Source organism: Rhipicephalus sanguineus, chromosome 8, assembly GCF_013339695.2.
Source record: "Rhipicephalus sanguineus isolate Rsan-2018 chromosome 8, BIME_Rsan_1.4, whole genome shotgun sequence".
NCBI classification, from domain to species: domain Eukaryota; kingdom Metazoa; phylum Arthropoda; class Arachnida; order Ixodida; family Ixodidae; genus Rhipicephalus; species Rhipicephalus sanguineus.
In genome coordinates, this window is record NC_051183.1 from 79185691 (window position 1) to 79212718 (window position 27028).

The following is a 27028-nucleotide window of genomic DNA, read 5'->3' on the forward strand; positions in this document are numbered from 1 at the left end:
GTTTAATAAATGCGAGGCATTAGTCGGCGAACTAAAGGCACATATCTATCTATCTATCTATCTATCTATCTATCTATCTATCTATCTATCTATCTATCTATCTATCTATCTATCTATCTATCTATCTATCTATCTATCTATCTATCTATCTATCTATCTATCTATCTATCTATCTATCTATCTATCTATCTATCTATCTATCTATCTATCTATCTATCTATCTATCTATCTATCTATCTATCTATCTATCTATCTATCTATCTATCTATCTATCTATCTATCTATCTATCTATCTATCTATCTATCTATCTATCGTTCGTCGCTCTCTTTTTCTTCTTTCGTTTTGCCGTATTGCACCCCCTGCAATTTCACGTTCCCGCGTGGTATATCATCATTTCGAGCTGTTATGAGTTACAAGTGGACTATTTCTATTGGACAACATGAACTTCATGACTGTCCAGTTCTAAGAGCAGGGTGCATACTTGAAGCACTTCTCCAGAAGCATCGCGGCCCTTTTGCATTCCCGAAGCCGGAATGTTTTGCTTACAAACAGGTAATTGTAGGCAGCCCCCGTTACAAACGGCATCGTCACCCCAGTCACACGGGCACCCGCGAACTCCGTTTAACTCCCTCGTCTTTAAGTCAATGGAGATGCGGTCCGTGTCCCACGGTCTCCCTAGGACGTTAAACGGAGCGTTTCGCAAAGGGAGTTCGGCGAACTTCGTTAGCGGCGGGATGAAGTGCTCTCGTCCCCGTTAATCTGTAGTTACGGAAAAAAAGCTGCAAATATAAAACAGCCGCTGTTAACACAATAATGGCTTTTATCAATATTAAATGTTTTTTGACTGCATAGTCCATTCATCAGGTGCGTTTAACGAAAAAAAAATGCGCTTATAAGTGCATATACTCTCCGCACCATGCCTCGCGAAAAACCATCGTGCCGCCATTTTGAATAAGTCTCTTCGAGTCCGTGCGCACCACTGTGTTTACGCCTGTGCATTTCGCTCCCTTCTCATTGCGGTGCTCTTAATTTTACTTCAACACTACCAAAAATCATAGCAGTCGAGTGACGCGGGTTTTCTTTTTTCTTCGTCAACGTCGGCAGTCGTTGCGACAGTACGTGCGAACTGTTGTGGGACCCATCGCCAGCAAGGGCTTCGTGGACCGAACGTGAGACCTATGATCGTCCGATATCGGAATGGACAACGTGATCTAGGTGGTGGCGCAGCTTCAGAGATCTCGACGACAGCTTGCGGCGTGTTTGACAATCGGCGCACGTAGAGAAAACGCGTACCAAAACAAACGTATAGTGTCGCCAGCACTCCTGCCAACATTACTGCCAACAAGCTTGCACATACACGTTTCTGTGATAAAAGCGAAAGCATGTTTTTTTTGCTTCGATGCGATTCCATGTGCCTCGATGTGATACGAGTTAATAGAGAGTACCTTAGTAACCTGCGATTCGCTGATGACATTGCATTAATGAGTAACTTAGGAGACGAATTACAACTCATGATTACTGAACTAGACAAGAAAAGCAGAAAGGTAGGTCTGAAACTTAATATGTAGAAAACTAAAGTAGGAGAACAGCGCCTTGCAATAGGTAACGAGGCACTGTAATTTGTAAAGGTCTACTTAGGACAGCTAGTAACCGCGGAGCCGAACCATGAGACTCAAGTAACAAGGAGAATAAGGATGGGATGAAGCACATTCGGCAAGCACTCTGAAATCATGAATGGCGGCTACCACTATCACTCCAGAGGAAGGTATATAACAGCTGCATCTTATTGGCACTTACCTACGGAGCAGAAGCCTAGAGGCTTACAAAGAGAGTTCAACTTAAACTGATTACCACGCAACGAGCAATGGAAAGGAAAATTATATAGGTGTAACCTTAAGGGACAAGAAGAGAGCAGAGTGGGTCAGGAAACAGGCGGGTGTTGTTAAGGCCATCTCATTTGAAATGCAAGAAGAAATGCACATGGGCAGGGCATGTAACGCGTAGGCAAGATAACCGCTGGTCATTAATAGCAACTGACTGGATTCCAAGAGATGGTAAACGCGTGAGGGGGAGACAGAAAATTAGGTGGGTAGATGAGCTTAAGAAGTTTGTAGGTATAACGTGGCAGCAGAAATCACAGGACCGGGTTGATTGGCGGAACATGGGAGATGGCTTTGCTGTGAAACGCAACAAGACAAGAGCGGCGCGACCCTGTGTGCTTGCGCCGCTTCGGTTAGATGCGCCGCCGCGACGGATGTAGTGGCGCTCCGCGGGGCGCAGCCGCGCTGTGCCGTGTTCAGCCTAAGACAGGACGAGCCTGTGCAAAATCACGCCACTGTCTGCTGGCCGCGAAGAACATTTGAGAAGTGGCGCGCATCTCTTAGCAGGCCTTCCGGCACGTTGTTAGCCCGATTATCACGGGCCATTCCTTGGCCCTACTTGGCGCGAACTACTATGGCGGTGACAGCATCGGTGCTAGCTTTGGTGCCCGCGTCGATATCGACGAAAAAGGCAACGTCGGAGGGCTGATATACAGGGACAGTGATGGCGACGCTGACAGCAACGGCAACGGGGTGTTCCGGGCAGGATCCTTGCCGAAAACATATAAATATTTATATATATCAAGCCACAAGGTCCCTTATGCATTTTCCTAAGAAGACTTGAAGGCGAAAGCCATGCTCTTCTATTTCTTAGTCGATTGTATGAATATCACCGCTCCCCCCCCCCCCTTCCTGCCGGAAAGCTTTCTGCACCTAATGGGGTTTTTGCGCTGATGCGGTATCGGCCGCCTTTGAGCAAGTGACGACGTCATCGTGTGACGTCACGCTATGTAACACCACGGTGACTTCTTCATCACGATGCCAAAAATTTTGTCGACATGTGACGTCATGACGTCACAGGTTCAAGTCATCGCGTGATGGTGATTTCTTGCTTCACTCGTGTGGGACGCCAACGCCGCCGGCGGTCATCTGTCGCGTTTGACGGGGCATCTAAGACTTTCGCCTTAATAAATACCGAGGTTCTAGATTTACTACGATGATTTCTTGCGACGAAAGAGGCCACTGGTACTAGCGGACACGGTGTACCTAATTGGTCTAATTTAATGAAACGAACATAAAAAAGTGTGATGAATGGTTTATACATTCGATTGTTTGCAGCGCCATGTTGCTAGCGTTTCCAAGAATGAGCCTAATCGAGAGCCTCGTTGTTTCTTCCTTTTGAATGCAGGATATCACCTTGCGATGCTTCATGAAAGGACTGATCCTTCACTGGATCACGGCCGGAACTCTTTGGAAAGATTCACTAGTTGACCCTTGGTCTTAGGGGTGAGCAACGAGACGCGTCGTTTAATAATCGTCAACATTTTGTCAGCTATGTTTTGGAATGAATACCTGTTTTCAGTCGGTCGAAAGGAATTGAATCAAGGCATATGCGACATGATTTTCAGGTACATATGTAGAGGTTATTAAATAGTGGGGGCTAGGGCAACGATGTTCTCAAACGTGCTAAGAAAATGAAAATTCAGCCAAACGTAAAAACCTTTTTTTAGGTAAATTCGTGCACCTTGCCGGTTCGGACTTTTTTTAGAAGTTCGATGATGGTATATGCCGTAGGGTTCAGATTGTTTTATATGAAGAAGGCCGAAGAAATAGGTCATGTATTTTTGCACTGTTGGGAACGGGTGTATTTCCGGGGCGTTTTGGCAGAGAAGCCTAAAAAAAGAACTTCTCTTGCACTGACTTGGAATCTGGTTTTTTCAATAGAATATGAGGATGGGCTGCCTTTCGTTCTAATAATGCATCTTGGCATCCATTATCTATTGCGGTCTAGAATGGCCGGTTTCCACTGCGACCTTGACAGGCGACCTGCGCGCGCACGTTTTCGCGATAGCATTGGTCAGTACATTGATGTACCCAAACAACAAGACTTGGTTCCTGGCTGGCTTTCCAGGGTTGAGCCCCTGGCTTACCTAAAGGAATTTTAGGAATGTAACAACTCATAGGTTTGTCGACTGTCTTGGCATTCTTGAAATTGTGTGTATTATTTTAAGAAGTGTCTGCTGGTGATGCTTGTGCTGTGTAAAGAAACCGGTAATCAGAAAAAAAGACGCATGGCGTAATTGTCTAAGGCAGCCTGCGGAGCGAGGGGTTGTCGGTTCGAATCCCCGATCACGCGCTTCAAATTTTTTCCTTCTGAATTATTTTTGTAGCTTTTATGTATATATACATGCATACACATATACGGGACGTGGCGGCGACGGCCGCCGAGAGTGTTCATATAATTGCTATCGCAATAAAAAAACTTGGATCATCTCCCCGAAGGGAACCCTGATGGGATGCGAAGCAGCAGCGGTGCGCACGGCGTTGACCCGGTTGAAACGGGCGTCGACGTGGGTGCTGGAAGAACGGTTTGAAGGGAAACCCGGCGTAGCGTTTACTCGAGTAAACATTTGTTTGAAACGCAAGGACACGGGAGGCGGGTCGGGTTTCGTGTAAGTTTCATCAAAGCGTTTGGCAAGACTTCGTGGTCGTTGTTTCTTCAGAGTCGAGACACGGGCGCTGGACCGGAGCAGGCACGCGTTTCCCCTTGACTACCACAGGTGAAGCGAGAGAGAAGTGACAGGTTCAGAGGTGTTGCGAGCGGGCGGAGCAGCCGGCAGCTGCGGGCGCTACGGCCAGCATGCTGCGGGAGAGGGAGAGAGTGACGTCAGCGCACACCTGCGAGGGAAGCGTGCGAGGGGAGCGTGACGTCAACGCAAAGCTGTGGCGTGACCTACTTGGCAACGCTTCAACACCTACGGCGAGGGGAACGCGTTGCGGCGCATTCGTGCGGACGCACGTAACGTACGGCGTTATACACGTGAGTCAAAGAGCTGCTTCGCATCTAAAATATTAAGCCTACTCAGCTCTCGAAAAGAACGCTTGAATCTGTCACTCTAATCCATGGTCCTTTCATTTCCACCGGGATCGAATCGCACGTTCTGGCCAGTTGTCGGGACCTTTAAAGAAAAGACCGCTTATATATCGGTCCTGTAACATATATGTGCTGTCAGTTTCAATATATATATATACCTGAGATTTGTGTTTGCAGACGTCATTGAAGTATATCAGCGCCACCATTTACGATTGTACTCATGCAAATCCAAGTGTATTGGCACACCATTTAAGCCCAAGCAAAGCGTTCCGCCAAGTTGAGCTCTTGCACTAATTGGGCTTTCCAAATTACAACATTGCTGTCAACCTTGCGCTGAGCGTTTCTTGATCACTCAATAGAAATCAATGCTGGTGTGGTACAGGCAACTACTATGGAATTATTGCACACGTCGTATGATAGGCAGGTTATGAAAAAAAAAACTCGAGGGTATAGACACAACACGGTTGTCGATGTATATATACGTCAATAGAAATATGTATTCCAGATACTTCGCACACACTGTACATTTGTTGCGGTTACAAATGCGCTGTTGTATTCTACACCTATTTTCCAGCATATGTAATTCTGCGCCTTGTATTCTTATGGGAGCAGACAGTTTTGAAACAACAGCCTCAACTCCGATGCGCAACAGCCTCGACTATTGTGCGCAACAGGTGGCGTGACTGTCGGTGGTTTCAAATGAAAGACTGTTTTATGATAACAAAGGCACTTGTCCCGCGATATCAGAAAACACTAATCATATTGAGATCTTACTAAAATAGGGCATTCAATGTCATTTCTTGAAATAAATACACACCATGTACGTCCAGCTAGTTCACACTATTCACACACGTGCACTACTTCCATTCCACAACGACAGAGTCATCGAGCCTTTCCAATTCATTAGAGCATGGAGCCGACTTGAAGCACTTCTGCAGAAACACCGCGATCCTCTCGCATCCACGAAGCCGGAACTTCTTCCTCACAAAGAGATAGTAGTAGACGGCCCCCGTCGCGAACGCTATCGCCACCAACGCGTACTGGTACACGTACCGCCGAACTTGGACGAGTGTCATGGCGGCCAGAACGAGGCACACGACGAGTCTTAGCACAGCGATGACGGTAGGCACTCGGTAGGGTCTCGGGGCGTCGGGCATGGAGCGACGCAGGAGGAGCAAGCTCGCGACGCTCGCCGCGTCGAGTACGTTACCCAGAAGGATGCTCACTTCGATCAGGAAGTGCACCGAGCCGACCAGGGTAAAGGCCAGGGACAACAGGCAGCGGACCACCATGGCTAGCAGCGGCACGGAGCTGTCGACGTGCACGTATGACATGACACGGGCTAGGTGACCCTGGCGGCTGGCTGCGAAGAACACTCTCGAAGAAGTCACCACGTTGGCGCAGGTCGTCCCGAACACGGTCATCCCAATTACGACGGGCATGACGTTGGCCATTCTTTGGCCCCACGTGGCGCGTACGAATGTGACAGCGACGGCGTCGGCACTCGCTATGGTGTCCGTGTCCAGAACGACGAAGAAGGCGAGATTAGTTAGTAAATATATGGTCGCAGTGAGGGCGACGCTAACTGCAATGGCGATTGGAATGTTACGGCCAGGGTTCTTCACTTCCTCGGCGACGCAGTTGATGGCGTTCCTGCAAGGTGAAATAGAAGTTGTCACCGCGCAAACAACTGATAATCAATCTTCAAACCACTTGAAGCTCACCTATCATCGTAAGATCCAATTACCTTTGAATCAGGCGGTTTGGACGCAAGATTTAAGCAAGAAGGTGTTGCAGTACACCGTTTCATTATGCTCGGTGATGCTGCGCACGCGTTTAGCACGCCTTTACTCGTCACGTACATGAATTGCGTTGGCGATTGTTTTATAGTAAACTTGCATTGGCGTATTTACGAGTATTGATACAATAATTGTTTGCTTTGAGAGAATGACGTGGCGTAAATTTGACATTACGTGCTTCGTGTGACATTCTCGTGAAATGGTTGCTCGGGAGCCATCTAAGGCAAACCGAACTGTCCGATTATGGTTCATGTTTAGTGAAGGTTATCGTGGCCCACCTATTTTGGTGGCCTACTATAAAATTTGACTTGTTTAACAACGGCGTAGCATCGCCTAACGCAACTCTCCAATGTGCTTTTGTACAGTAATGCGATGCTTGGCGGAGCCATACTTTCTCAAATTTTTTTTCGCTGAATAATACTTAGCGTGTCTCACATGCTTAAACTTATGCAGAAAGGGCCGTACCAGCCACCGTAGCAGTACAGTGCAGAATACATAGCCGACGCGAGGTCTCCGGTCGAGGGGGGTAGGTTTCCCAAAGGCTGTGAATCCCAGATGTGATTTCCTGATTGTGTGTAAGAACAAGAACAAAAAGTAATATCAGCATCTGTTCATACATAACGCAGTGAGTGAAGCTAATTGATTTAGTTGAATTATAAACTTGCCATAAAATGAGTATATTGCCCCAGTAATAATCACGGCGTAGAGAAAAGCGCACTTGAGTCCGGATAAGACATCTTGCACTTTTGTGGACGTCTTCACCGAGAAGCAGTTGACCGCTGTCGCGAAAGCTGAAAATATGTCAAATCGAGAAGGCTAATCAATCTTCACGAAGGAAGCTTTTTTAAATCATTGCTGGTATACCTCATTCACAATAACTCAACAAATAGCATTATAGAATTCAGCCAGAACCAACTCTATAGCGTGCCGCGTATTACGACACACACCAACATTTATTTTGATGTCCATATTCAGCACGTACCTCCTTTCCCCAGTCTCGAGAGAGCGAGAATTCGGCCGTGAATAAAGATGGATGAGACGTATTGGAACCTAAATGAGCATATAAGTCAAATGTATTCAATGCTTCTGATAGCAGCTTTCAAAAAAAAATTGGGAGTGCTTGATGTTTGCTGCCGATTGTGCGGATCGTTGCTGAAAATATACGTGTTTCCCAGCCATCCATCGTTTTAACGAGGTAGCGTTAAAGAGCCTGTGTCTCAGACATTCCGGTGTCCACGTTGGCGGCGTTGGTTCTGAGCGAAAAGTCTGGATGGATGCAAATATAAAACACGGGTTCAAGTTGAAATCAAACCCAGACCCTCTGCGTTGCAGTCAGGTGTTCTACCACTGAGCCACGCCTGTGCTTGAAGGAGGTGCGGAAAAAGACCCTATGCAGGCGCCATGTCGTGCTATGGGTCGCGTTAATACATGCAATATAGCGTGGCCGAAGCGTAGAATCGCACCAGGCGCCACATCACGTGAAAAGCACAGCGAGTGGGTAGATTAAAGGCCCACCTATTACACAGAGCTACGCCACAACTTATCCTCATCATCAGGCACGGCATTAACGAAGTGTGCAACTCCGTAGGTGTGCGTATTGCCTCGCGGACGCATAGAGCGTAGATCGCTAATTCGCAAAATGAAAGAATTATGCTGTAGTGGACACTCCGCAACTGTACTTCCAGTAACCATTCTAGCAGAGCTTAAAACGGCCAATGTTACCTGTACAGACGTTCCTTAAATTTGCTCGCATCACGATTGAAGTGTCCACTGAGAAGCGAAGCATCGAAATCGAATCAGAAGGCGGTGTGAACGGGGACCTATTGCGTTATCGCGTTCCACTATATAAGTCGATGCTCATGAGTCCTGCAATTTTTTTAGAGGTCTTTGCATTTTCTGTTGCTTCTGTTTTTTTTCTGTTTGTCACTATTGGTGACAGAGCCAACGCAAAGTCTTGCAGTTATTGCATCATTTGTTTTGAGATATTTTCACTGCTTCAGACAAAATATTCGCGGCTTCATACTGGGGTCTTATGTGTCAAAAGTGCGATTTCATTCTAAAGCAAACCGCAGTGGCCGGCACTGAATTGATACTGATCAAATTGTGTTCCTCAACATGTGCCGATATCTGCGTACACGGTCGCTTCTGCGTTCACATCACATCGATATGCGTCCGTCCCGGTCGGTACTCAATGCACTGCCTTACAAACAGCTGCGCAAAGATATTCAGTAATCAAATCAGTAGATTAACATTTATCAACTGTATCTTCATCACACACGCTTTCATTGCGCGCTTCTAGAGTAATGTTCCGTAATGAACTGTGGTAGGATAGAGAGTGCCTTCGATTACCCGTCCCTGACGGCCGCGGACTGCTGAAGGTGGGGCCTTTAGCCAATGAGCGTTGCATATTCAGCAACTCGGGCAGTCTAAGGCTGTCGGGGACTGATAATCGGTGACGCCCACTAGTGCGAAGCAGATAGATTGACGTCCCTACATTGATGACCACTTACTGATGAAAAGGCAGGTAACCAATACTTTCACTTCGTAAGGCGGCGCGCAGTCCGGGTACGGCAGGCTAAGCACGTAAGCCGCGAATGTCAGGCCTTGTATAGTCGTGGTTGCAGGATCCATGAAAAAGAGTGTCCAGGCAAAAAGAAAGGCCGGTACGTCGCCATACTCTCCGTACGGCCTGCCGGCGACAAGGTAGAACGCGTAGTCGCCGCCAGATGACGGTAGTAGTGCGCCCATTTCGGCAGCGCAAAGCCCACCTGAGGAAGTAAAACGAAGTGATTAGTTACATGACTGCTTCTCTCAGTTTGGTTTTTCATCCTTACTGACCATTTGTACTTGGCATTGTTCTGATATGCTAGGGCTTCGTTCTGATGTTTTTCTGTCCTAATAGCTCCCGAGATGGAAAACCAAGCGGGATTCTGCCCGTTATTCATAGGCGAATTCCTTAGGAGCTTACTTCACTTTGATGATTAGGAACGCTATGGCGTAGGAAGAAAAGAAAACAAATGGTACATGAATGCTACCCCGCACCCTATAGGAAGTCCACCAAGGCTTTGGAGTTAGTTATTTCGGCCTTAATTTCTCAAGTCGGCATGCCATCTACTCGTATTAGAGACCGGATTGTAGGCAAATGCCTATTTCGTTTCTTAAGCTCCTATCGCGGCATTTTGATATATGAGCATGAATTAGAGGGTAAGGAGGACTTTTATAGTGTTTTTGTAGCGCACATATATGCCTTTGTTTTGGCGTTCGTGCCTATATGCCTATAAGTGCCTATAAATGCCTATTTTCAAAATCGGCGCCTATATGAACACTATTTAGCCTCAAGTTTCCCTTTCGGGTGCAGATTGAGCCCGTTATTCATTTTACCGCGCAACAATGACTGTTCGGAACTCCATGGCGTTCAACCTACTCCTCTAGTTTAACACCCGGAAACAACCGCTAGCAGCAGTGAAATGGGACGCACCGGCGAGCATACGCCGCCGCGCTGGCATGGCGCGAGCGGTGGGCGAATACGAAATTGCGGAGAGCCATCAGGTAAGAGTGAAGAGCAAATGAAGACAGAAAACTGTGATGTGCAGGCGGAGTTTGTTGAGTTTATAGTTTCGTTTTCAACCCTTTCCCTACCGAAAACGAGCTGAGCTCGTCCACGCTGAAAGAGGCGTTTTCGGGCAGAGAAATTAAACTACCCTGATTCATTTTGCTGTGTTCTATTTGGCTTGAACAGCTGGCGCAGTAAAAAATTTATAAAACCCTATCAAAGCATGCATTTTGGTCGAGAAAGTACTGAATTGTGGCAACCGGAATTAGAAAATGGCGTCCTCCTCTGGACCACGCGTACGGGCACCAGCTTTTTTCAGAAAAGAAAAGAAAACGCTTGTTCGCCGAGGTTTTGTGGAATTAATAACTTCAGCTCTCTTGCGAGTGAAGCAGCGACTGCACAGAGGAGCATATTTTTACTAAATCATCGGATTCGGACGAGTACCGCGTCCCAACGTTTCGGCTTAGACGCCGACAGGTGTAAACAAACCCCCACCGACGCGTCGAAAACTTTTTTTAAAGACGATAGTCTTTCTTGGAGAACTTAAACGCAGAAATTTCGGTCTGTCTGTGCGTGTGTGTGTCTGTCTGTTTGTCTGTATGTCACCCGATTTAGCCACCCAGCCAATGTTTAACCACTCTCTGAACGCCCACCCATCTTGAACTGGTACGGCCGTTCATGCTTGTGAGCATTGCCGATCAAAAAGCAAATATTACGCATATCTGAGGCGCAACATCAATACGTAAGTATTAGGTGGTGTGTTCCTTTACTAAAAAATGCGTAGATAAGTAATTCTAAAACGCCGAATATTTCTTCGGCTGCGCTGAAAATGCTAGTGTTTCTTAGGCTGCGCTGGAAATGCGACGCTATGAGCCAGATACGGCGGTTCAACATAGAGGAGGAGGACTAACGCAGTACGTCCGGCACAAGGCTATCGTCTTTCGACGACATTTGCAGCGAAGCACGCAGATACGCGGCCAATTTTTTGACGGGCTCCCTTGTACCTGCACTTATTTTTTAACACGAAAGTGTTTTATGCCGGGGTCCACCAAGACTTCAGTGACGTATTTCCGTCACGGAAATGACGTAGAAAAAATTTACACGATCATATGTCAAAGAAAAAAAGCTCCATCAATGGGGATCGAACCCACGACCGCTCGGTCCGCAACAACAGATGCCGGGCACGCTATCCACAGACTCTATAGGCTTTACCAACGCGCCTTTTATAACTACCACTCTCCCCGCCGGCGGGGTGGTGTTGCCCTCTGGGAGCCGTAAAGTAAAGTAATTCGTCATTACTGTGGCCTCCGCGATTAGCACCTGCAACGCGTTACACGTCCGTCGCGTTCGGCGCGTTTTCAATAGAAGTTCAATTTTGTCAATGCCTTAACACACCGCGAGGTGGCGATCTTAGACCAAGCGTTGTAAAAGCGTCGGCCTCGCTCATAGCATCACGCTAATCCAAATCTCTGCGACGCGCGCCTGCCTCACCTGGCTGTAACACCGCGTTCACAGCTGACGCGATCGCCCCGACAAAAATAGCGGCTGGGCTACCGGGGCGGCAGGACGGGCTTTGCGTTTCCCTCTAGTCCGGCCGTGGTCGGACTGGTAGTCCAGTCACATTTTAACGTGCCGCGGGATGGCGACCAAGTTCAGCGTCCAATATGCGACACTCTTCTGGCTATCACACCTCGTTTTCTGATTACGCTTTCACCGTTAACTACTACAGCTACCACAAGGGTTTGTTTAATCATTTAACATGGACGTTAGTCGTCGGGATGGAGATGTACCACCAATCATCGAAGTCGGTGCATCCACGTTAAACGGTGCTATAATAATAATAATAATAATAATAATAATAATAATAATAATAATAATTGCGGTTTAACGTCCCAAATGCACGATGTGATTATGAGGGACGCCGTAGGGGAGGGCTCCGAAAATTTCGACCACCTGGGGTTCACTAACGTGGACCTAAAGCTAACTACACGGTAAACGGTGCTATAGCTGTCAGACATCAATATAGATTGTGCAAACACTCTTACATCAATTCAGTTACTTCTGTAAATATTCAGTTACTTCTGTGGGCACGCTTTTCTTTCGTGTTATTCCGATTCCTATGAAGGAGGGATCAACCATCTTTTTTTATTTCAGGGACATTTTCTGCACCGAAGACAGGAGAGGTTAGAGCACTTTCCGCGGTCCAGTGCAGCGAAGCCAATCCTCTGCATATTTCAAAAAAAAATATTTTGTTTGTCTTTTGCGAATAAAGCGCCTTTCAATAGTTGTTTAATTGTTTTAAGACACGTATATAATAGAATCGGCGAAGGAAAAAATTGTATTTTTGTATTGTTTTTGTTAAAAAAAGCTTGGTAGTCAAAGGGTTAAGGTGTTCACCGCCTGCGGAGAAACTGATTCTACGCGATTCGACCCGGCCAATAGTAAGAATCCCCTCCTTGTCTGCTCCTTCTCTGCCCTCTCAGACATTCCGTAAATAAAGGCACAGAGGTGTGTGCTGATTCGACAGTGGAGACTTAACTCACACTTGACGCGGAGATACCGTGTTCTGCAAAGCGTGCGTGACAAAGGACAATTGAACGGCTGCGTTCAACTGTTGGTGCCTGTGGGGCACCTTAAACAGTAACATTTCTTGTTCTGTCGTAAATAGACGTCGCGCACGTCTTCCTTTGAAATTATTTGCTTTTATGTAAAAGTTTATTGTGCCCATCTTTACGATATTAGAGGCCTAAAATGTTTTGCCTGCCTATTTTTGGCGCCTAAAACGTGCTTTTTTAGTGCCTAAATATACGGCCTCTACTTATGACTAATCGTCCAAAGAAGGACTCCAGTTTGTGGAGTGGTGTTTGGCAGGTAGGCAGCATGCATAGGCGTGCGCACAGGGGGGGCAGGGGGGGGCGGCCGCCCCCCCTAATTACCTAAGAGGGGGTGCGCAAAATCTGCCCCGTACATTGACCCTTCCAGTCACATAACAGGGGGGGGGCGCAAAATCTGCCCCATACATTGACTTAGAAGGGTGGGGGGCGCTGCGACGACCATTGCCCCCCCCCTAATGGGGAACCCTGCGCACGCCTATGGCAGCATGTACTGCGTGTTGGTTCTTTGGTGGCGCTGACTGACGCTCCCACGTTTAAAATTCACACATATACCCTATAAAGTGGACGGGGGGATGGCCGCCGCGGTAGCTCAGTTGGTAGAGCATCGGACGCGTTATTCGAAGGTCGCAGGTTCGGTCCCTGCCCGCGGCAAGCTATCTTTTCGTCCACTTTTCTTTCTTCACAATTACCTTACATTTATTACTAAAAACATCCCCTATACTTTCCTTGGCATTATTGTCTCTTAGTTCTCATTAATATTGTGTATAACAAAGAAAACGAGCCCTTGAAATTAACACTTCTTTCCTTCATTCATAGCGAGGGTCTCGTTCTGGCAGACTTGATGCGTTCAGGTAGTATGCGAGGGATTATTGGTCAGCTGCCAGCTCGTAATAAGTTCACGTGCTACGTGACGCCAACAGGAAGAAAAAGAGTGTTCCACACTCGCCGTCATGGCTACTGGCGGCGCTGACTGACGCTCCCACGTTTAAAATTCACATATATACCCTATAAAGCGGACGGGGGGATGGCCGCCGCGGTAGCTCAGTTGGTAGAGCATCGGACGCGTTATTCGAAGGTCGCAGGTTCGGTCCCTGCCCGCGGCAAGCTATCTTTTCGTCCACTTTTCTTTCTTCACAATTACCTTACATTTATTACTAAAAACATCCCCTATACTTTCCTTGGCATTATTGTCTGTTAGTTCTCATTAATATTGTGTATAACAAAGAAAACGAGCCCTTGAAATTAACACTTCTTTCCTTCTTTGGACAATATAGCACATGCTCATCAGTCGGCGCTATCCTTCATGTCACGCTTTCTATTTGCCAAATTTCCCTTTTTCTTGAGGAGAGGGAGGTGCAACGGAACTATAGTTCTACTGAAGGAGGCATACAAGGTATATCACTGTTGTGGTCGGAATTTGAAGTCTCACAAGGTTAACTCCAGGTGTAAACTATATGCATAAAATAAAGTAGGCCAATAGCGGGTACATTTACGATATTGCAAGAAGAGGACTTTGCTCCCCTCCGCTCCTTTTCTTCTTTAATTGGTGCTTCCGTGCTTTCGCCTTGCATGTTGCGATAACATAGGTGATATCAAGCCCACCGCAGGCAACATTCTGAGGAAAGCTTCCTCCATCCGTGATTGGCACGCCCACCACAGGCAACATTCTTAGGAAAGCTTCATCCATCCGTGATTGGACACCCGGGGCTATAAGAGCGCTCGTGTCCCGTTTCACACACATATATACTTTTAGCGAGGGGAGCGTTAGAAATGGGGCAATTCGGGCATGTAAAAGAGTGATCTGGACATTAGGACAGAGAAGATATTGCACGACGTTTTTTGATGTCGTAGCGAGGTGCAGTGTAGCTGACTTTGTTCTATTTTTTTTTTCGTTGAATGGGGGGGAGGGGGCGCTAGCAAGGACGTCTGTGCTTTTTTATTTACCTATGAATGCGTTTAGTCCTCCAAGGGCCCACAACGAAAGGTCGACGCCTATAGACTTTGAGTTCTTGAGAACGTTCCCCGGAGTTATGAAGATCCCTGTGCCTGAAACAACAAGATAACCAAGTGCTTATTTATAACAGATTTGTTTGGGTGAGGGTGAACTGCTGCTTTTGTCAAACGATGTTGCATCACATAACGGTGTGTCAGTAGTAATGTAACTCTCTATTATTGTGAACATTCCTAATATTACAGACAACAGCATTGAGCAGCAACGACTTCACTAATTTTCTTTTTCAGAGTGACACGTCGTGGTTTCATCTCAAAGTATACGTTCATGCATCCTCGTGAGGCATTCTCAATGTCTGAAGCAGCTATAGGCACAAAAAGTTGAATCGCTATTATATTTGCGCAGCTAGGCGTCGATTACGAGTAGCTTATTGTTCGAGGTAGTGGTCTGCTGGGCCAGTTGGTGTAACGTATTGCAAAAGTATGCGCGAAAATAAAAACCTTTAGAAAAGAAAGGAATTGACAGGACAGAGCGTCTGTCCTGGTCAATTCCTTGCCGTCCTTGCTGTTTTTCCACTCCCACTTTTACATTACCTTAGTCTTTCTTGCCCTGAGCATGCTCGCAAACGAAGGTGTCCACAGCACTATCTCACTGACCACCTTTTAGCAACGAAGCTGTTGTAAGTTGGCGTAAAATGTCGTGACCCAAAATTATCATCATGAACCGGCACGCGATCTCTTCGTCCTCTTCCTCCTCTTCTGCTTCGCTCCCAAAACACGTGCACAAATTTGTCGGGTGTGTACCAAGGAGGAAGGACAAAGCGAAGGAAAGATGTGAGGGTCATGAGGAGGGCGCAAAAGGAAAGAGAGAAAGAAAGAGAGAGACAGAAAGAAAAATATAAAGGCAGAGAATTGGCGAAGAAAAGTTCCCTAAACCCCCGTACCCATGAACCGAAGGCGAGCGTCTTAACCACTCGGCTATCCAGGCACGCTGACAGGTCATGGCATAGCGTTGTATAGTATCGTATAGCACGGGGGTAAAAAAAGGGAAGGGAGGGTGAGGAGGAGAGATGTGACGGTGAGGAGGAGGGAAAGGAGGAGGAGAGGAAGTAAAGCAAAGCCTATAAAGAAAGAAAGAGGAAGAGAAATAAATGCAGAAAGAGAAAGAAAGTGAGAGAATCTAAGAAAGAGAAAGAAAGAAATGGAGAGACAGAAAGAGATAGAAAGAAATGGAAAGAAAAAGCTATGCTTGATGAGAAATCCGCCGCACAACTATTGTCACTTGACCCAAAGCTTTGACAAGGGGACTTTTCTTCAACGCACTCTCTGTCCTTACAACGACAACTAGCCTTGTACAAAGTTTGGTTTTGTGACATTGCCTGTACGACGATTATATGCCACCTCAAGGCTCCATTATCGCCCTATGGTATGTCCTCTTTTTTTCCGAGATGAAAAAAGTGGTCAGCCTGTCCGACTCTCTTTAATATGAACACACCCAGAAGGGAGTTACGGGAGAGCATAGTTCACCTATGATTGAACCAAGCAGAAATGTGATGCCGCTCAGCAATCCCACATCCCTCTTGAGCGTTAGCCCGCGCTGCCTGTCCAGGTCGTCTTCAGGGAGGAGGCTGCAGCTCGTGTCCTCTGCTCTTGCCGCGACATCTTCCCTGCTGCTGAGAGCGTGGTACTCGGTCCGCTTCGCTTTCCGTGAGTCATCACCAGAGGGAGCTTTCTTTCTGCAGGTCAGAGCTGTGAAATATATTCAGACAATATAAGTAAAATAATGACATGAGCGTAAGAAAAAAAAATGTTTTGGCCACGGCTGCACTTGAAGTTTCTTCTTGATAGAGAGATAGGTTCAAATGGACGAACGGAAAAAAAAAACTTTATTCAGAAAAGCACCTGCGAGGTTGCCGGCCCTGGCTCAGACCACCCGGGCATTATGTGCCCGGGTGGTCTGAGCCAGGCGTTCCTGATGACCGGCCACCACGGCCCAAACACGCTGGATTGCCCAAAGCTGGTCGTGTAGATCTGAGCTAGTCAGAGCCCTTAGCCACCGCTCCTCGAGAAGATCCGCTTCTACGTTGTCCTTTCTGTATATTACTCTAATCTATATGTATTTCCATAGGACATGGGCAACGTGTGCGTGTTTGGGCTTGCAGAGCTTGGAGCTTGCTTCTAAGTATTCTCTGGAATTTACTCTAAGTATAATGGAAGAGCGAAGCCTGATGACCGTTCCCTATATATGCCCAGCATGTGGCTGGTATATCGGCCTCGGTCAGATGCCGAAATGCCCCTTAAAGACCCTGAAAATTGTTTTAAAGATGATGATGATGACGACGATGATGATGATGATGAAGGAGGTGCAAAAGGAACGGAAAAGATAGCGGCTAAGAAGAGATAGGGGTCTACAAACTGCTAGCTCCACTAGCTTGAATTACTCGACGAAAGCTGCTCAACGCTGATTAGCAATACTAGAAGACACTGGCACCTTCCATGATTTTCGCTTTGTGCTGGCAAGATGGGTTATGCGTTTATCCATTGTCTAGGTGGAGGTAGGTGAGAAAATGTCTTTAATGGCGCAAAAATGATCATGTCAAGGTGGTTTACTTGCCACGAGTATCCGTGAGCCACCTTTGCTACGCCCATTCTCTCGATCAACAAAACCTGATCCGAGAGGCGAAAGTCCGATAACAGGATCTCCCACAGCTCCGTGAGATGGGATGGTACAGGGTGAAAGCTCGGATTTTTCTTAAATGCTGTGACAATGCGTGAGAGTGTTTTTAGGTGTTAGAATTGGCAGTGTTCGTGTATTGATTTGGGAACCAGCAACGTAGCTTTGTTGGGTGTGGCAAACGTATTCGATCGCAGCAGCCCAAGCACTGTATTTTGCGCCTTTGTCAGCTGCGCGGGCGTGTGTTTGGAAGTGGGGAAATGTCAAAATGAGCGCTGTTCGACTTCGTCCTTAGTATTCAGGGATGTATCAGTGGCACCAGGAACTAACAACATCTTTTTCTTTCTTCTCTAAGCACTTTCGGTCGAGCCCTCACTTCTGGTTTTCCAATGATAGAAAATGTCCTTCAAAAAAATAAACCTGGTAAATTGGTGGGTCTGATTCAAGCTAAGAATTATGTTGGATATATAGGGTGTCGGACCATAGATTTATTGGGGTAAAGGTCAACTCCCTGTCAGCTAAATTAAAGAAAATTTATTGAATGAATTCATTGAAAGAGCATATGGTTTTCTTGCGAGCATCTGGGACAGTGGCGGCACCTGACGGAGCAGATCTCAACTACGCGCTGCTTTCAACGTGGCCTCTGAAATCCACTTCTTCAATACGACGAAACGCATAGTTAGCCCAAGAAATGCAGCAGTCCACACAAACGCTGACGTGCGAGTGTCAGTAGCGGACGCCATAAATCAAGGGTTAGGGTTGCCTCCTTCAATTTTTTTTGTATGCAGCCAGAAGTGCGAGCCCTTCTGTGTCTCCCCGGTTCTGGTGAATTAGTCCTTGGACCTTGAAGGTCCTACCGAATGAAATAAAGATGCTGACCGACCAGTGAATTTGACAAAGGCTCATAATGGGCCTTCAGTCTTACGCCGCTAGAGTCACAGTGGGCAGAGAAAATGTTCCGCCACTGTTGACTGGAAGCTCAGGTACAAATATCTTTCGCGAGACGCCTTCAAACTTTGTGTAGGGCTGCAGCAGCATCACTGCAACGCTTCCAGCGCGTGCACGCTTGTCACATGAGCAAAATAGTGAGGTCGAGGGTTTGCCTTGTGGGCTTCATGCAGTAAGCACGTTGGTCATGGAGTAACTAACAAGAAAACTGCTCAGACGCCATAGAGAGGAAAAACCATGCCATACGTTACCATCGCGGTAGTGAATGATCGCGCACAGATGTAAACAATTCGTCCCAATGACGAAGAGCAAATATGTGGGGTTGGTAACTACGGCAACGTCCCTAGTTCAAGAATGTTGCAGCTATATAAAAGTTTAGAAATTAACAAGGAGTCATTGAGTCTCCCGTTCCTCTCCTTCACGAAATTTGAGCGCTTTAGGGATACCGATAAGTAGGTATCACATGTACAGGTCACATGTACAAGTTAGACCATACTCAGTATAACACTACTTTGCCTACACACACGGAACACTTTCAAGAATAATTATTCACTGCTGCGGTGTTTCGGTGGTTACGGTGTTCGGCTGCTGACCCGAAAGACGTGGGTTCGATCCAGGCCGTGGCGGTCGCATTTCGATGTAGACGAAATGCTAAAGGCCCGCGAACTGATCAACGTCAGTGCTCGTTAAAGAACGATAGATGGTAGAACTTATCCTGAGCTCTACACTACGGCGTCTCTCACAACCTGAGCTATTTTGATTCATTAAACCACATAAATAAATTAACCATCGATTTCAAGAGTTATGGGAAGCAGACGGTTAAGAGGCAATTTATTGCAGTTTTTAAGTGGAGATGTAGAACGCGCTCCTTTGCTAGGCCCCTCGTGTCAGTCGTCATGGCAACGTCATTCTTACTAGCAAAATAAATTAACGTACCTTTGTATTTTTTATTCCGCAAAAAATTTTAGTAATGCGCGTGCAGTGATGGTTTGCAATTTTTCTATGGCCATGGGCCCAAAAATTTTCCTAGTGATAGTGGCAGCGTATCAAAAGCAGGTAAGCGTCTTCAAAAGTGCTCACTACGGTGATATGGAGGCGAAAACGCTTGAGGCCCGTGTGCTTAGATTTAGGTGCACGTTAAAGAACCCCAAGAGGTTAAAATTTCCGGAGTCCTCAACTACGGCGTCTCTTATAATCATAATGTGGTTCTGGGACGTTAAACCAGAACAATTATTATCACTACGGTATGTGATGGGCCTATCACTTGAACAAGTGCACTGTAGTGACAGGCAAATGGCCGAACTAAATGGCGACGCAGCATTTTTGAGGCTTCAGCTATATTTTATTCGGGTTGTCGACCCGTGTCACTTAGGTGCACGTAACATATGGTTCGGCCGCCGCAGGTGTATGACGACTGCTGCTCTGCCGCTATAGTGTAGTTGTTTTAATAACGTACGGACCAGCTCACTGTAGCGAGTTCAGTTTTCAAAACCTTAGTTGGAGCGACACAGTTTTTTCAGTGTAGGGGAAAGTTCCCAGTGCCTTCTTCAGCCTTTTTACATGAGCATGTAACAGTGTAAGTGTCTCCTATATTACACATGAAGCTTTAAGTGCAGACAGGGATTTGGCTCTTGATTAGGTGGAATATACGAAATACAGTAGAACCCTGTCGATATGTTTTTGAAAAGGTCGTGAGAAATAAACATGGGAGCCTGGAGAGGCAAGAGCCGAAAAACAGAAAAAGAAGATAATTATTTACTGCTAAAGAATTTCATTTCAATTCTTGCGCTTGAAAAAAACCCGTGCAACTTTGCCTGGTGCGTTCACGTATATGCTCCGGCAGCACGAACAGCTTTTGAAGCACCTGCAGTGTCGCATACCTTTATTAAATGTAGTGCCACCACAGCCAACACCTGACAAGCGGTCCCTTTTGGCGATGACTTCGCAAGATTCTCACCGGATGCGTCGGTGTCTCCGAGCGATCAAGTAGCACCGTTAGCCTAGTCTCGGACCACTGTGGCGCGTAGTAGATGGTCGAACGCCTCGTGAAAGTACCCCCAAAAGCGACCGTCGAAGAAAATTACCCCTGCTCCACCAACTCCTAAACTTCGTCACTGGTGCACGCATTCGCGCACTCATCTAAGATATAGTCGACGGATAGAAGCGTGGAACTGAGAATGGGGTCACAGAGAAATTTAATCAACGTACGTGATTATTTTGTCCCCAACAGTCGTAGGCGTGAAAAAAAAAAACTAAGCACACGAAACACGACCAGCGCGACGAGCCCAACCATGAACCGCGCGAACTCCTCCGACAAATAACGACGATGATGAATCCACGCCAAGCAAAACGCAACAGTGAGGAACGTAACAGCGGGGTTCTACTATTTTTTTAAGTTAACAAAACTTACAGGGCTCTTTATGCGTTCGCCTAAGACGACTCGAAGGCGAAAGCCATCTTATTTTAAGTGTCCAGCATTTCGCCCATCCGTAGATCTCTTGTGGAGTGATCAAGGTCACACTCAGGTGGTCAGTACAGGTCTAAAACAAGGCTAGGGCTAGCAGTGCTCAAAACCGGGTTAAAATATACGATCTAGGCCTAAAATATTATAATTAACAGAAATAACGAACAAGTAATCGAAATAATTAACTTAAAACCGCTAGAAACGCTTCGGGAACATGCGGCTCATGCCCACGCCGAGCAAGAGAGGGCGCTACCGCCTCGCCAAGCGTGCGATTGCTCCTCCCACCGGCGCTTCTCCGGCGCCTTCGTCGCTACATCTGAAGGAAGAAACAACCTGACGGAACTCGCTGCATACGACACGTATCTCAACTGCTGTAGCAAGCAGGAAGTCGATAAAGCGCAGTAAAAAGTAGCGCGCATGTCGCACACCGAGTTTGCGAACCTCCCTAACAAGATTCTACTCGGTGCCGGGGAAAGCCTACATGTCTACCTCCAACATTGACGTCATCGACAGTTCGGTAAACGGAGCAGTGGGCAATCTACAGACGGTGATCGCTGGGTGCCCATGCTCCGCACTTCCTCAGGTTTGACAGTAGTGCAGCTGCATTTAGCGCAGGATTTAGAACTACAAGTATTGCTACGCAAGAACGTCATTAGCGCTGGATTTCTTTATCTAGTCTGCTTCCACAGACTACTCAGGGCCTTTTTCTTCTCAGTCAATGCATTGTTCTTCCCCCTCACCGCTTCCGAAAGTTTTCTGAACCTAACGTGGTATTGCGCTGTACCCAGGATAGGAGACATTGCAAGCTTTCTTCACCTCACCTGGTTTTGCACTGCCTTCGTGATCGGCCCACTTTTGACCAAGCGACGATGCCTAATGATGATGTCATCATGTGAGGTCATCTTGCCGTCATAGTGGCGTCATGATGACGTACCGAATTTTGGCGATCTGTGACGCCATCACGTGATGATTATTTCTTGCAGTGCTGGGCAGTATCGAAGATACATGTATCTTCGATACTATCTTAGATACTCTCTGGGTATCTTGTATCTGTATAGCGATACGTCTCGCGAGACGTGTATCAGTATCTGTATTTCCGATACATTGAAGAATGTATCGTGTATCTTAAGATACAAGATACTGCGATCGCAACACCACGATGTGAAACAATAAACGTTGACTGAACTCCGCTTCTCAAGCCGATATTGCTCCCACTAAGCCGCCAGAGTAAAACTTAAGACAGTGACATTATTTTATCTTTTCGCCAGAGTTTTCCAGCGACGGCAGGAATGAGCTCTGAGCTTCCCTATTGAGGGAACAGAGTCATGTAGTGGCGCTCGCGTCGTCTCGACAGACAAACGCGCGAACGTCTACGCCCAAAGGACATTTTGTTTTCACGGATTCTTTTTTTTTCTTTTTAGTTGTGTCAGAGCTATGGCACTTGGCTCTTAGCCACTGTCCTATTCCACGTATTCCAATGCGTGCGGTGTCTTTTGCACAAAGTTTGATGCCGCTGTAGTGTCGTTATCGAAGTTTCTCTTGCATTGTGCTTCGTTACGAAGCCTGAAGAAAGCAAAAAAAGGGTTGCTTTGCGTCTCGTGGCTTTCACACATCGGCGATTTTAAGGACCTCGTCGATGCAAGTTTCGCTTACATGCAATGAGATTGACTTATATGCAAACGAGATTCGAACACCTATAGCACCACTGGTACCGATGCTGGATTTAACAGAACAAGCATTCGTTTAATAGAAGCTATTTTGGCGTACGTCTGTTTTTCTTTTATTCAATGAGTCTTTAAAATCATAATTGGATTGTGAGCACAAGTTCTTTCTAAGCTGTCCTTTTCCATCCCATACATTACCTATGCTTCTGTATTGCTTTTTTCTGGTCTGCTTACGGAAATATGTATTTAACGTGCTGGCAAGGTAAGCTCGAGATCTCTGCTTTGTTCTTACTTTTAGCTGCCTGCATCATTTCCTCTATTGTTTGCAGACTTATACTCTATTTAAGTTTACTGTTACGTGAAGGCGACGTTGAGAACAAATATATAATAATCTGCGCGTGCTTGGAGTATACAGTAACAAACATTCTGCTTACTGCTTAGTAAAATAGCGAAATTGAGTTTTCATTATAATAACGCAAATTATCAGCAGCCATCTCAAAGATGTTAGCAAAGGGATTGGAGAAACATTGTTATACAAAATGCTCCATTTTTCTTATGAGCGTCTCATCGAGTCGGTTTACGCTTTTTTACATAGACACTGAATTTTCTGTGGTCTTACCTTCCATGCCTAATTCTCATAGCTATTAGGGGTTACCCGCCGCGGTAGCCTAGTGGTTATGGTGCTTGACTGCTAACCCGTAGGTCGCGGCGGCCGCAGTTCGATGCCCGTGTGCTTATATCTAAATTTTATAACACCACGTGGTCGAAACTTCTGAAGCCCCCCACTACGGCATCTATCATTATCATATCGTGGTTCTGTGGGACGTTAAACGCAACAATTAAACGCATAAAACACAGCGAATAAGTATAGAAACGCTATACAGGCGGCTCTTGGGGGTGCCTCCTGTATCGTGTTTCTATACATATTAAGAATGTCGCTTCCAGCTTCTCGCTGATGTAGTACACCTCTCCGGTGGTCGGGTATTGCGAAAACCGTGCTACGTTTACGGACAAGGTAGAACTTTACAACGGTATTTGCACCATTGTGCGGAGGCTTCTTATTGAAGTTCTTGTGATTAGATCGCATCTCGCTAGCTGGTCGACAAGCAGAGCATAGACTCCAGCCAATTGCAAAAACGGCAAGCAAAAGCAGTTATCAGCGAAGTGTATAAAGAGCTGTCATGATATACAGCTAAAGCAACCCCAATAACTTGTTTCAGAACGAAAGTGAGATACCTTCAGCAAGAAATACAAAACTTTTGAGATACTAACAGACATTTCATTCAAATGAAACAAAAATGGTCGCAGTTAATAAACTTTCATGCGAACATTTTTGTGCATCGGCGTTTAGTGCTATATTACCGTACAGACAGATATATAATAACAAATTTCCGAATGTATCGAAGTATTTTAAGAAACAATTGGAATGTATCGTGTCGGATACAATCGGCGTTGTGGTATCTTGTATCTGTATCTCAAATACTTCGTGCCTGAGTATCTTGTATCGTATCGCGATACAATTTCAAAGTATCTTTGCCCAGCCCTGATTTCTTGCATCACTCGTGTCGACGCCGCCTGCGCGGGACGCCGGCGCTGCCCGCGCCGACGGTCAATTTTCGCGTTTAATGAGGCATCTAAGGCTTTCGCCTTAATGCCGAATAATGTTGCTAAAGTGTTCGCGTCGTTTTTCACCGTAAGGCACACTGTGTGGCAGGGGTCCGCATTGCTCGTGGCGCATTGTCACGCTCTCTTTCTTTTTCTTTCCCATTACTAGACAAAACTGGTATGGTCAGGCCACGCTCACAGCTGTGCGCTGCACGACTAAAGAGGAAAGGTGGCAGACGCTCTTAACCGAGTGAACTCACTGTTCTGATCGGCGGGGTGCACATTACCTGCGCGTATAGTGGCCATGGCTTCCAATGACTAACGGTCGCATCGACACCTTCAGTATTTATGACCTACGGCGGCTCACTACAACATTCGCGGAGTTGAGAAACTTAGCTCAGTCAAGCCGTAGCACACGACCACGTCTTGAGGGGTTTTCGTGTCGCCCGGAAATTTGCATAAATCGTGATTCTTTCTTCAAGCCTCACGACCCGCTTTTCTTTGCACAGGCACTTGCTCTTTTCACTGGAACTACTTACTCCATCTAGAATTCCCCAGCACTAGGTCGTTCGTGGTCGACCGTTCCAAGGAAACCACACCGCTTTTCTTACGCAAGCGCCCCCTGGCTTAACCTTCAGAGAACGTAATGTCTCATGCGAATAGACCTTATAGAGGGCTCGCTAATGACTACGCTGATTGTGTTTAGGCACCCGTACCGCCACTCAACCGAGTGCAAGTGAACGAGCAGCTTGAAAGCTCTTCATATTACAAAAAAAGAAAAAAAAAGAAATATCGCAGCTTGCACAAAGCCGCGCGAGCCTGGGTTACAGGAGACCTGGTTGGCACCTAGCTGGTCCTGACTTAGCCAGGGTTTAATCTCTCACCCCTCTCTTTCCCATCCCTTGTTATACTATACTATACTATACTATACTATACTATACTATACTATACTATACTATACTATACTATACTATACTATACTATACTATACTATACTATACTATACTATACTATGTTTGTTCTCTTTTTCTCTATATCTTTTTTTCTTTGTGTCTTTCTATCACGTTCTCTTTATGCCTGTTTCTTTCTCTGTCTTTCTATTTTTTCTCTTCTTCCCCTTATTTCTATGTATTTCTCTCTTTCTCTTCATTCCTATCTCTTTGTTTCTCTCTCTGCACTAATCTCCCCCCCTCCTTGTCATCCTTCTCACCCTCACTTCCCTTCCCCACCTCCATATTATAGTATACTACACAAGGCTATGCTACGCTCTGCTCGCGTGCCTGGATAGCCGAGTGGTGGAGGCGCTCGCCTTCTGATCGTGGGTACGCGGTTTCGAATTACGCCTAGCCAATAATTTTTTTTTCCGGCAAGAATTTCTCTCTTTTGCTATATTTTTCGCTTCCTTTCTCTTGCTCTTCGTACTCGTATCAGAATTATTGCATCTCCCGCAGGAGAAATCGGTGCATGTGTTTTGGGAGCGAAGCATAAGAGGTTGAAGAGTGCGCGTGGCGGTTCATGATGACTATTATTTTCTATCTGCGACACACGGCAAACCCCGAAGCTGACAGCTGTGTCGTAAAAAAACAAATGCTTGAGTCTAAATCCGCGAATTTGGTTTGTTTTGTTTTTATCATGCTTCGAACATTGAAGTACAAGCTAATAGTCCAAGTGGCTCCCAAAGACAATCCTGTTATTTTCTTACATGTCTATGGCTATGGCTTCTAGTTGCTCTTTCAAGAGTGTACCGTTGTCACTGAGATGGTCGAGTGCAGATTTCGTTACTCTTTCTGTGTGCTTTATTTGCGAATGCCCACGTTTAAACCAGTAAAAAGCCTAGCTCTCAACTACACTTGGCTAGGTGGATAAGCGACTCTTCACTAAAAGAAACCTTCTTGGGTACAGCCCTATAAATACACCCACTGTAAAGGGGCCACTACGCTGCTTATGCGTGGTACAGCGTTGTGCGGCAGCTTGTGACTGTGTAATGCGTGATTCGTCATTCATCAGAAAATCAGCGAGACTGTGTGATTCTGTGGCCCATTCAGAGGTTGTGTGACAACGTCCACCCAGACACTTCGGTAGCTGGGGAAAACCAGCCTATCAGTGTTATCGGATCAGTAGCTATGCACGGAGTAACTATTAGTGATGTGAATTTATGGCGCGTATATTATTTGCCATGGGCATAGATTTATGTGGAATTTCATGTTTTTGACGATTCTGTGAGTAAGGGTTCTGACTTTTTCCTTTGCACATTCCGCACGTCATGCATTGTAAGAGTTATATATTTAACCAAAATTTCGAATTTTCTGTTCATCGTATATTGCTTCAGATGAGCCGTTTTTTCGTGCAGTGTGCTTTCCTACGCAGTGATGACCGCTCACATTTTGGCGAGTACTTAATTCACAAGTTCGTTTTGTTCGCACTGAAACATACCTGCGTAACTCGAGATCCTTCACTGACAACAGCACTTGTATCTAACGTAGTTAACGAAATTCCCTACAAGCAGCCTTCCCGGGGTAAAACATCGTGGAGTTAAGTAACTGTGCAAGTGATTAAGAGTGAGCACACTTAACATCCGAGCACAAAATAGCATTGGCCTTCACTGATAACGTCATTAGGGTGCGGAGTTACTGCGAGTCACAGTCACAAACTTACTCCGTAAAGAGTACTACACAAAAGCATCAGTCAGCCTACAAATCCCTTCATTCGCAGTCACCGCACCGGGATAAGATCAAAGTTCCGAGCGGAGACTCACTCACCATGTGCGAACCCGCTACTGAACATTCCAGCAGCCGCCTGCGTCAACTTAGGGTTGATCTTCAGGACCCGAATAAAGTTCAT

At 46.2% G+C, this 27028-nt stretch overlaps 1 protein-coding gene across 1 annotated transcript; it reads right to left on the reverse strand.

The window, feature by feature from the left end:
• Window positions 1-5145: 5145 nt before the first annotated feature.
• Window positions 5146-27028, reverse strand: LOC119402147 (large neutral amino acids transporter small subunit 1). Its single transcript, XM_049418285.1, has 7 exons — window positions 26947-27028; window positions 16360-16581; window positions 14827-14928; window positions 9225-9482; window positions 7332-7505; window positions 7180-7282; window positions 5146-6568 (listed from the first exon to the last, which is right to left on the reverse strand). The coding sequence occupies exons 1-7, from the start codon at window positions 27026-27028 to the stop codon at window positions 5773-5775; spliced, it is 1737 nt and encodes a 578-aa protein (XP_049274242.1). The 3' UTR covers window positions 5146-5772.